Source organism: Dreissena polymorpha, chromosome 4, assembly GCF_020536995.1.
Source record: "Dreissena polymorpha isolate Duluth1 chromosome 4, UMN_Dpol_1.0, whole genome shotgun sequence".
NCBI lineage: Eukaryota > Metazoa > Mollusca > Bivalvia > Myida > Dreissenidae > Dreissena > Dreissena polymorpha.
In genome coordinates this window covers 108,947,047-108,957,992 of record NC_068358.1, presented here as the reverse complement: position 1 = coordinate 108,957,992, position 10,946 = coordinate 108,947,047, and the positions used below count along the sequence as shown (strand labels likewise).

Here is a 10,946-nt window from a genome sequence, read left to right as displayed (position 1 = left end):
AAGATAATATGGGCCGTGCTCTGTGAAAATAGGGCTTAATGCATGTGCGTAAAGTGTCGTCCCAGATTAGCCTGTGCAGTCCGCACAGGCTAATCAGGGACGACACTTTCCGCTTTTATGATATTTTCTGTTTAAAGAAAGTCTCTTCTTAGCAAAAATCTAGCTAAGGCGGAAAGTGTCGTCGCTGATTAGCCTGTGCGGACTGCACAGGCTTATCTGGGACGACACTTTACGCACATACATTATGCCCAGTTTTCTTAGAACGCGACTAATATCATGGCTAGAAACCCGCGTGGGTGTTCTAAATATATACATGTCTTACGGTTATGGCATGAAGACCGTAATATATATATATATATATATATATATATATATATATATATATATATATATATATATATATATATATATATATAGATATATATATATATATATATATATTGTATAGATTCGTTAATTCTATTTGGTCCGTGCTTTATTTACCCTTTCCCACTTATAAACGTATTTTGACACAAGTGTAGTCCCATAAAAAGTTACATTTAATTCAATACCATTCTACAATATTCAAGTTTTAAAGGCTTCATTTCCAACCCTTAGATACTGCTGAGCAGCAAAAAGCATAAAACCTTAACAAACTGCGAGTTACTCGCAGGCTGTTCTGGTTTTTTGCTGGTTGCAAAAGCCATTTTCACTTTGTTTCTGAGTGGGAAAGGGTTAAGATAAATTGTATGCCTAACTAACAACAACCACGGCGAATGATGCGATGTCTGATATGCAAACACCAATGAGGTATAACATCCTTATGATATCCTTGCGTTTTATCAGTGAATAATATGAATTGTATACCTTAAATCTGCAATCTCCTATTTCGAACTAGTACACAATAGTTCTAAACAATGTGTGATCATATACAAATTTGTCTACATTTTATCACCAAACGAATAACAAGTTAAACAACATCTATAACAATTGATAAATAAGTCATGTTCTGAAATTCTGTCCACCATCCGACTCGACAGAAGTGCACTGTGTCCATTGGACAGTGTGTCCAGGTGTGCGTGCTTCCTCTATTCTATGAATGGTCACTTCAGCACTAGCCTTTGTAGCACAGAGTGTAGTGGGACCCAACGGTTTGTTCTCTCGTATTTTAAAGCCTTTTCTCTCCATACCGTTCGGCAACCCGCAACTGAACAAGCAATCCACGTGCTCAGAGGCGTCCGGTTTAACGCATGCACCCTTATAGTTCGCGCTTGTGCGCCGTCTAAAATCCACAACCTAAAATGTTGTCTTTAATAATGTTTTCACATTCTCCGCGATGCTTGATGTGCGAATAATACACCTTGGTACATGATGCCATTTATTTCCATCGAAATCACTAAGGAATTGTCTATTTCAGTTCTTCCGTCATCTGAAGAAAACAATGTGAAACCATGTATAACAATGTGAAACCATAAATAACAATATAAAACAATGTGAAACAATCTATAACCAGTGTGAAACCATGTATAACAATATGACTCCATGTATAACAATAGGACACCATGAATAATAACAACTCTGGAAAACAATTTAAGATGCAAAGGTTATAGATTACCTCAGTTGTTGTTACAACTAATATGTATACTGTATTTGAACGAAACCGGTACATATTTATCGCATCCACATATAAGATATATACATATACGTTTAACCTATTTATGCCTAGCGTCTAGAAAAAAGGCCTTGGCAAAGAGCGTAGACCCAGATGAGACGCCGCATGATGCGGCGTCTCATCAGGGTCTGCGCTGTTTGCTTACAGGAATTTATGTAAGACATATTCTAAATATAGAATTAAATATACTAGACATCCCTAATTTTGGAAATGAATTGATCCAATTTAGAAGGATGGGAGAGTCCATTAGGCATAAATGGGTTTAAATAATTCGAGTAAGTCTCTTTGTATCGGTTGGAGAATTTCTGAGTGCGAGCCAAGACCAACTATTATATAATTTCTGGCATTTAGAAAAATTTACACAAGATAATTGTTATTTAATAAACAAAACCAACACACTGGCTTTCAAAATTAAAGATCGTTATTATCTGTTAACGACTGCAAATAGTTAACAATATTATTTGCATACGCAAATGTGCATAAAACAAGCAAAAGCAATCAAACTGAAAATGACACCACCGCCGAAATTTTCTGGCAATTGCTTCTTAATGATGCCGCTTATTGAATCAATAACCGCTTAAGGCAGAGAATGCTTTAATGACCGAAACATTTCATTAGAAGATCCATTCGGAACAGATTGTATTAGGCCGATAATAAAGTATCTAGTCAATATGTTCACAAGTTTGTCCTAAATGCGTTTCCTGCTATATTATCCTCTCTTGTTCATTCGATAAAATATTTAGTGCGGGATAATTAAATACATAAATATGGGTCGAGAAAATGAGATATTGTATAAGACAGATAAAAGACGAATACATTGAATTATAGAATCTCATTGGCAGATTGGGTTAATAAAGTTGGCAATGGTATCAATAATTGATGATATTTTACTAGTTTTACCACGAGATATGCAGAAAGAAAAATGCCTCGCCAAATTAATTCTTGATACATATTGTGTATATTGGATCCACCGGTATTTTGAAATACGAGTGTTAGTTTTGAAAGCTCTCCTTACAATTGTCAATTACTTTGAATTATTTATTGATTTAAATTAAAACGTCAAAACAAAACGAAACTGGTATCTTAAATATTTATATCAACTTTGTCCTTAATTGTTTAACCCATTTATGCCTAGCGTCCTGAAAAAAGGACATTGCAAACAGCGTAGACCCAGATGCGACGCCGCGTCTCATCTGGGTCTGCGCTGTTTGCTCAAAGGAATTTCTGTAACAAATATTCTAAATATAGAAAAAAATATACATGACATCCCTAATTTTAGAAATAAATTGATCCAAGTTAGAAGGATGGGAGAGTCCACTAGGCATAAATGGGTTAACAATGTCCGTAAAAAAATCATTAGCGTATTAATAAAGCGCTGGAAATTGTCGTATATTCCTGCAAATGTTTAATCTGAGGACATGCTGATATGCTTTCTTTATTTTCATCGGAGTTTTTTTTTTATCCCTTGATCGCTGACTCGCAACACAATGTCGCTAAGTTGTAACTGATCTTGTGGGGTCGTTGAGGTATGAATGCGTTTATACGCTAGATATCAAAGAAACTGAGAGGTAATAAAAACAAATTATTAATTTCTAATGATTCAATTATGTCAATTAATGAGAATTAACATTAACTTTCGCAATATAAAGATGATTTTAACCCAACGCTTATTGTGGCTTAGATTAAACATGTAACAACAGTGCATCACGCGTCGACTAAGCAATATGTTTTTAGTTTTACGGTATGATGGCAACTTTTTAGTTTTAAACAAAATCATAATGTTATTCAATGCATTTAAGTACGCATTCACTGTTTTGGGCTGGAATGTATTTCTTCCAGAGTTGCAAATGAAGTTTAAGGGTAGGAATAAGTAACAATCATCGGTAAAAGATATCTGTTTGATTGTCATACGTTCATATTGTTATTTTTTAGTGCAAAATGCAAGTTAACAGTCTACATTTGTATTTTGGAAAATACTGAAGTTTCTCAGTTTAATATGTGAAATTGGCCCTTTACAATTTAATATAACTTGATGTATTTTGAACTTTTGAAACTATAGCAGTACCATTTGCAACAACCAACGAGTCCACTTGTCTTAAGAGATGTATTGACCCGCGTCATGCGAAAATGGGTCTTATGTAATATGCGACCAATGTAGCTCCAAACTAGCCTGCGCATTCGCACAGTCTGGTCATAAGCTACGCTGTCTCGTTAATGAAACCGGGAAACTTTGCATGACTTTATAGAGTACAAGTGAGCTCCTGAACAGACTGCGCGACTGCGAAGACTGGTCTGAAGCTACGCTGGCCTCATTTGGCATATGATCCATTTTCGCAAGATGCGTCTGATTTCAAATCCATGTATTCAAACTATATTCTTAATTAAAGGTTTTGTTAACATAACTACATGAGTTTTCATAACATAATTATATCTATAAATGATTTTGCGTATTCCACGTTCAGATCTTTTATGATAAATGTTTTAAATAAATTCAACATTAGATGGTTACTGATAGCATAATCAAATGTATTTCGTTACAAAATTGCTTCGTACAACCATTTATCAGGTTATAAAACTTAATAAAAACGAAGATTATTTATTTCAATAATGGCCGATTTGGCAATAAACCCGATTAATCTCTAAGTAATCATCATATTTTATTTATTTTTGTTTTCAAAAGCATATACTAGTCTATATAATATTATCAATTAATTTCCTTTCACACGTAGTGCGAGTTATTTTCAAAATTACATAACATTTTATTAACTTCATTTATTGCTTTATACGTGATAACAAAATAATAATAGTTCATACAGTCAATGTTAAATCTTTTTAATTTCGACGCTCTTTATGTTAATTTGATTTTCAATTTTAAATCTAAACATTTTGCAAATCGCACAAATATTTGTGTCAAAAACATATGTACATAGGAAAAATATCGGCGGGCATGTTGAAAGTATAGAACAAAATATTGAAGTAGTAGTTATACAGAAGCAGTAGCAGCAGTTTAAGTCGTAATAAAAGCAGTAGTTGTCTTTTAAGTAATAGCTGTAGTAGTAATATGAGGAAGAATAGTTAACTCATTTATGCATAGCGTCTACAAAAAAGCATTGGCAAACAGCGTAGACCCAGATGAGACGCCGCATGATGCGGCGTCTTTTCAGGGTCTGCGCTGTTTGCTTTAAGGAATTTCTGTAAGAAATATTCTAAATATAGAAAGAAGTATACTAGACATCCCTAATTTTGGAAATAAATTGATCTAATTTAGAAGGATGGTAGAGTCCACTGGGCATAATTGGGTTGAAATATCAGGTGGTAAGATACTTACTTCGACTGGTTATCTTTAAATGCGCAGTGGGCATGGCGGGGTGTGGCATTATTCTGTCTTCCTCTGTCATGAGACGCTTTCGGGGAGGCTCTTCCGCTGCCATTGCGGCTGCGCGCGACGCCTCCTCCATTTTTCGCGTGGCTTCCTCCATGGCCCGCGAGGCCGCCTCCATGGCGAGCGCGTCCCTTTCAGCGTAGCGTTCAGAGAGACTTCGGTGGGTGGGGGTTGGGGGGAGGCTGTCATCTTCACCTGCAATAGAGGGGCACCAAGTGCAATAGAACAGCGCATGCATGTGTGTCTTGAGTGTTATGGTTTTCGTGTATAACATCACGGATAAAATAAGGTCATTATACAACAGTAAGTAAAGGCATAAGTAAATGACCCGCGTCTTCTAGTATATCTACAAACGATAAACTGTTTATAGTTGTGTCGTTTAATATAAAATAACATACAACTCGACAAATAAGTTTCGGTTCATTAACCAACTATTTATGTTTCTATGTTATGTTTTATTGTATCGCATAAACTAGAGACATTCTGCAAACAACCAAGCTCCTTATGGCACGATAAAAGTCACTTAAATTATTTAAACATAAGTATTATAGATAAATGCATATCACAGCAATGACCAATTACACCTTAAAGTCTAGTTCAGCCATTCTGATTTATAGGTATAATATTTCAATGTATAAAATTTCGAAATAAATCAAGCCCAATCCCGTTCGCCCATTGCGCGGCCCGCGCCATTGGTCCAAAACACGTAGCATCACTTAAGCGCAATCTAGCGAGAAAAGCGACAAGGGCGCTGGCTCCCAGATCACCCTCGCGGGTCGCTCATGAATGTTCATAGTTGTATTGAAACAAGGTACTTTCGTGTGATTATTGTCGAAATACGAGCCCAATAATTGCCGTGACATGTCGGAAGCGCTCGCATGAAGACAAGTGGCAAATAAACGGGTAGCGGGTATATATAGTGCAGAGTATCCAATGTCCGATAAAATTACATATTACAAATTATCCCCTTCAGTATTCCAACTGATCTGAAAAATACAGCGAGTTAATATCTTAATTCGGAGATTTATTAGAATTGAAATTGCCAACAATGCTTGATTTAATGTTGCCAATTTTTCATTAAACACACAACCTTGTGCTCTATAATCATATGGCAATAGTCGCGGTCCTTTGGAGAATTAGTAAAAGATGATATCAAGAGGAAACGTGATCTGCGCTTGATTTAATACTGTTTTACACAGATTTGGAGACGATTGTAGTGATGAAAACCGTGATCAAGTCAAAATGGCACGCGGAACATTGCTGTCAGACATGCGATACGTCTATGGGATTTTGACAGCAATAGTAGGGTGTAGGTTGTACTACGAGATTAAATTCAACCATCCAATAGTTTTGCATTGCCCATTTCTGGACATTATAATTTCAAACAGATTATCTTGATTTTGAGAAATTGCCGGACAACTTACAATTTAATTAAGAGCAATCGTCCTCATAAAGGAGGGCAGGAACGAACGACTGAAATGTCAGTACAAAGGCGGACAACGGAATGCGAATTTATGGTCCCAAACAAGAGATTCTCCAAAATAACAAGAACATTAATTTTGATGTATATTTTCACTTACATAATTGTTGCTGTGCTTGCATTTGCCAGAATTGTCTCAAACTGGTTATAGGTGATCTGCGATCTAAAGAAAGAGGGAAAGAAAACACTGCATTATACACACAGACCCCAAGCCAGTTAAGTGCACACGTGTATGTATTTCCAATAATCCACGAGATAATAGTTGTGCAATATAACAATAGTATTCATTGTTGGAAATGAAGTAAAGTCGACAAACATTACAAACAAAAATTGATCCTCATGCCTAATGCAATACAAAGAAAATACACTTGCATTATCAATCACCTATATTTTTATTTCTTTTTTTTCCACAATGAAGTAAATATTTAATTGACACACGGTATATGCTCATCAATATGGTCCGTGCTCTGTGAAAAGGGGGTTAATTGCATGTGCGCAAAGTGTCATCCCAGATAAGACTGGCTTATCAGAGACCACACTTTTCGCTTTTATGTTATTTTTCGTTAAGTCTCTTCTTAGTAAAAAATGCAGTTAAGAGGAAAGTGTCATCCCTGATAAGCCTGTGCGGAGTGCACAGGCTAATCTGGGACGCCAATTGACGCACATGTATTAAACCCCCTTTTCACAGAGCACTGCTCATATGTGTTCGTAATATTTACTCAAATCTTATCAGGAGTACAATTGCCCTGACCCATTTCATGCTGAAAGGCTGGACAGCTCCTTTTAATTTGTTGGTTAATATTTAAAGTCTGATGTAGCGCAATAAAAAGAATCAACTGGACCAGATTTTTTAATGCTGCTATGGTTTGATTTTGTTAAGATGGTTTAGTATGAATGCAGTTGGAGAGGCTTTATGCCTAGCACTATTAAGACCACATAACCTCAAAAATAAATAATTTATTTTATTTCGATCACCAAAAACGTGCAAGAGTGCAAGCCTCCGTCGCTCACCTCCGTTGGCTCCGTTGAACTTGCCGTTCATGAGCCCATTGAAGTGCGGATGAGGGTGGGAGGTGGGGATGAGGGTGGGCCCAGGGGACAGGTCGTAACCATACCCGGAGCGCCGCCCCTCCCGCCGGTTGCCGTCGATTGCGGCCTGGAGCTCCTGAGGGGAGCTGAGGTGTAGCTTCTCACACTCGTATGGGTAGAGGTATTTCATGTACCTGGGGAGAAGGAATGCTGAGGTTTATGGATGTTTTTTTTTTATTCAAATGTTTACGTGATATATTATAATATTATCCCTGCGTTACGGTTTCAAAGAAGTAGAACAAAAAAATTAAAGCGTGCCAACATTCCTTGAAATATGTTTCCTTAAAAAAAACATAATTTTACGTCAATTGATAATAAAAGAATGTTGTGTAAACCAAAAAGAACCTAACTGACTTTACCATCCATAGAAAATAATAGTTTTCGTAAACATTGCGCCGAACTCTACTCACATACGCAACTTACTTGGATAATAAGCATTATTAAACTCACAAACGCTACGTATTTGCATACAGAGCATCAAAATACACATTATACGCTTCGTACATGCATACGGAGCAAAACTGTATTCATATACGCTGCATTAACCTATTTATGCCTAGTGAACTCTCCCATCCTTCTAAATTGTCAATTTATTTCAAAAGTAGGGGTGTCTAGAACATTTATTTCTATATTTAGAATATTTCTTACAGAAATTCCTTTAAGCAAACAGCGCAGACCCTGATGAGACGCCGCATCATGCGGCGTCTCATCTGGGTCTACGCTGTTTGCCAAGGCCTTTTTTCTAGACGTTAGGCATAAATGGGTTATGGTACATCTATACTTTGTATAAGTACATACGTTACGTACTGTGTTCGGAGGGTGAAGGCCGCGCTCGTGATGGAGGATGGGAGGTTGAGACCCTTGGTGATCTCGCGCCACAACTTCTTGTTGATCACCTCCACCAGCCCGCCCTTCGACACCACCAGCTTGAACAGCTCGTACAGATCCAACGTCTGCTTCGCCATGATCGGGATACGGTTCACCGGTGAACCTGAAGGTGAAAACGCTGGAGTTGCAACCGTTTGATTTCAGTCGGTTTATGGTATCCTTATGGCATACCAGTCGGTTTATGGTATACTTATGGCATGCCAGTCGGTTTATGGTATCCTTATGGCATACCAGTCGGTTTATGGTATCCTAATGGCAAACCAGTCGGTTTATGGTATCCTTATGGCATACCAGTCGGTTTATTGTATCCTTATGGCAAACCAGTCGGTTTATGGTATCCTTATGGCATACCAGTCGGTTTATGGTATCCTTATGGCATACCAGTCGGTTTATTGTATCCTTATGGCAAACCAGTCGGTTTATGGTATCCTTATGGCATATCAGTCGGTTTATGGTATCCTTATGGCATATCAGTCGGTTTATGGTATCCTTATGGCATACCAGTCGGTTTATTGTATCCTTATGGCAAACCAGTCGGTTTATTGTATCCTTATGGCAAACCAATCGGTTTATGGTATCCTTATAGCATATCAGTCGGTTTATGGTATCCTTATGGCATACCAGTCGGTTTATGGTATCCTTATGGCAAACCAGTCGGTTTATGGTATCCTTATGTCATACCAGTCGGTTTATGGTATCCTTATGGCATACCAGTCGGTTTATGGTATCCTTATGGCATACCAGTCGGTTTATGGTATCCTTATGGCATACCAGTCGGTTTATGGTATCCTTATGGCATACCAGTCGGTTTATTGTATCCTTATGGCAAACCAGTCGGTTTATGGTATCCTTATGGCATATCAGTCGGTTTATGGTATCCTTATGGCATACCAGTCGGTTTATGGTATCCTTATGGCATACCAGATTATAAATATGAGCCTCGCTCTGGGAAAATAGGACTTAATGCAACTATGTAAAGTGTTGTCCCAGACAAGCACGTGCAGTCCTTCCATGCTTATCAGGGACGACGCTTTAAGCTTTTATGTAATTTGTATTGTATCCTCTTTGCGAAAATGCCTATGAGGAAAGTGGCGTAACTGATTAGCCTGTTTGATTGCACAGGCTAATAATGAACGACACTTCATAACATGCATTACGTCAAGTGTTTTTCAGAATAAGGCCCATATACATATATATCTTTGTCAGGGTTTAAATGGACGCAAATGCGCTTGAATGTAAGATGTTATTGAGCTTACGTGAGCTTGCGTACTAATACAGTTAACCGTTCAGGTGATAACTTCAATTGAACTTATGTATCATGGTCACTTAAATAATTGTGTACTCATATTCCTATTTAAAAAAATCATATTAAATGGCCAACACGAATATAAAAGTATTTAGTTTGAAATAAGTAATCATGCCTAGCCCATTTTCTACCAGTCAAATTTAATCAAATTACAAACATTAAAAATTATTATGACTTCAAAATAATGTAAGGTTTGTCCAAAGACAATAGTTGAGCTTCAATTGACCAGTGTTTTGTGTGTAAATTATTGTTCTTTTCATTTTACTCGACAACTGGCTCGATGACAAGTTGCTTTCGATTAGCCATAATCACGTGGAATCAAACACCGTATTAAAGTTTCATGGGCCCACGAGTGCGATATCTCGACTTCATTTAAGAAATCTTAATTAACAGCAAATGGATATGTTCGGTCAATACAACAAAGTTGTATGCGCTAAATTATGCATGCTGTTAGTTTATTTTCCCTACTTTGCCTTTAAATTTCATATAAACGTTAAAAGGTAGGCGGATTTAACGGAATTGTTTAGTATAAACGGAAACTTTGCCATATTGGTAAATTAAGTGACTTGGGTCACAGTCATAGAGAAATTGTTATCTATCAACCCATCGGTTTCTCCTGAGGACTGGAGGGACACGAAAACTGAAGATGTGCTTCACCGGAAAAAGCAATAAATCATATCCGATTAATTTATTATTCCATTTGTATAACGAACCAAATGCACATTGGAACTATAATGGTGGCAGTAACCGATATCGAAACAAAGGTCATATCATCGCCCTCAACTCAGCCATTACATCGTGCGTTAGAGCTTCATATTGAACTTTTACCAATCAATTGAAAGTTATCATTGTGTAAGAACACCAGATTAAAAATAATTGTTATCAAGTTGGTGTGTGTTTTATTCGAATAGTGTTTAAAAAGCCATCGATGAAACTACAATTTTTTTTGTTAAAGATCATCAATAAATTATGCCGTTCGTCGAACAAATGAATATCTTCATTTAACATGCTTGGGTTATTTTGTGGCCATGTGTCAACCGCACACTTCCCATCTCGTACCCAGCCGGTTAATAATCGCAGGACATTACCACTTACGACAGACAGTTGTCAAGACCCCAAATCCCCAATGGAGATATTAGTCCCTAAATGA

The 10,946-nt window shown here is 37.1% G+C and overlaps 1 protein-coding gene across 1 annotated transcript in view; it reads right to left on the bottom strand.

Moving 5' to 3' along the window:
* Window positions 1-462: 462 nt before the first annotated feature.
* Window positions 463-10,946, bottom strand: part of LOC127878689 (AT-rich interactive domain-containing protein 3C-like) — a 32,267-nt gene continuing 21,783 nt past the window's right edge. Inside the window, exons 4-8 of the mRNA XM_052425217.1 lie at window positions 8,410-8,593; window positions 7,525-7,736; window positions 6,614-6,676; window positions 4,980-5,228; window positions 463-1,408 (exon numbers count right to left, since the gene is read on the bottom strand). Coding sequence (XP_052281177.1) covers window positions 1,302-1,408; window positions 4,980-5,228; window positions 6,614-6,676; window positions 7,525-7,736; window positions 8,410-8,593 — 815 coding nt within the window. The 3' untranslated portion in view covers window positions 463-1,301. The remainder of the gene's footprint in view (window positions 1,409-4,979; window positions 5,229-6,613; window positions 6,677-7,524; window positions 7,737-8,409; window positions 8,594-10,946) is intronic.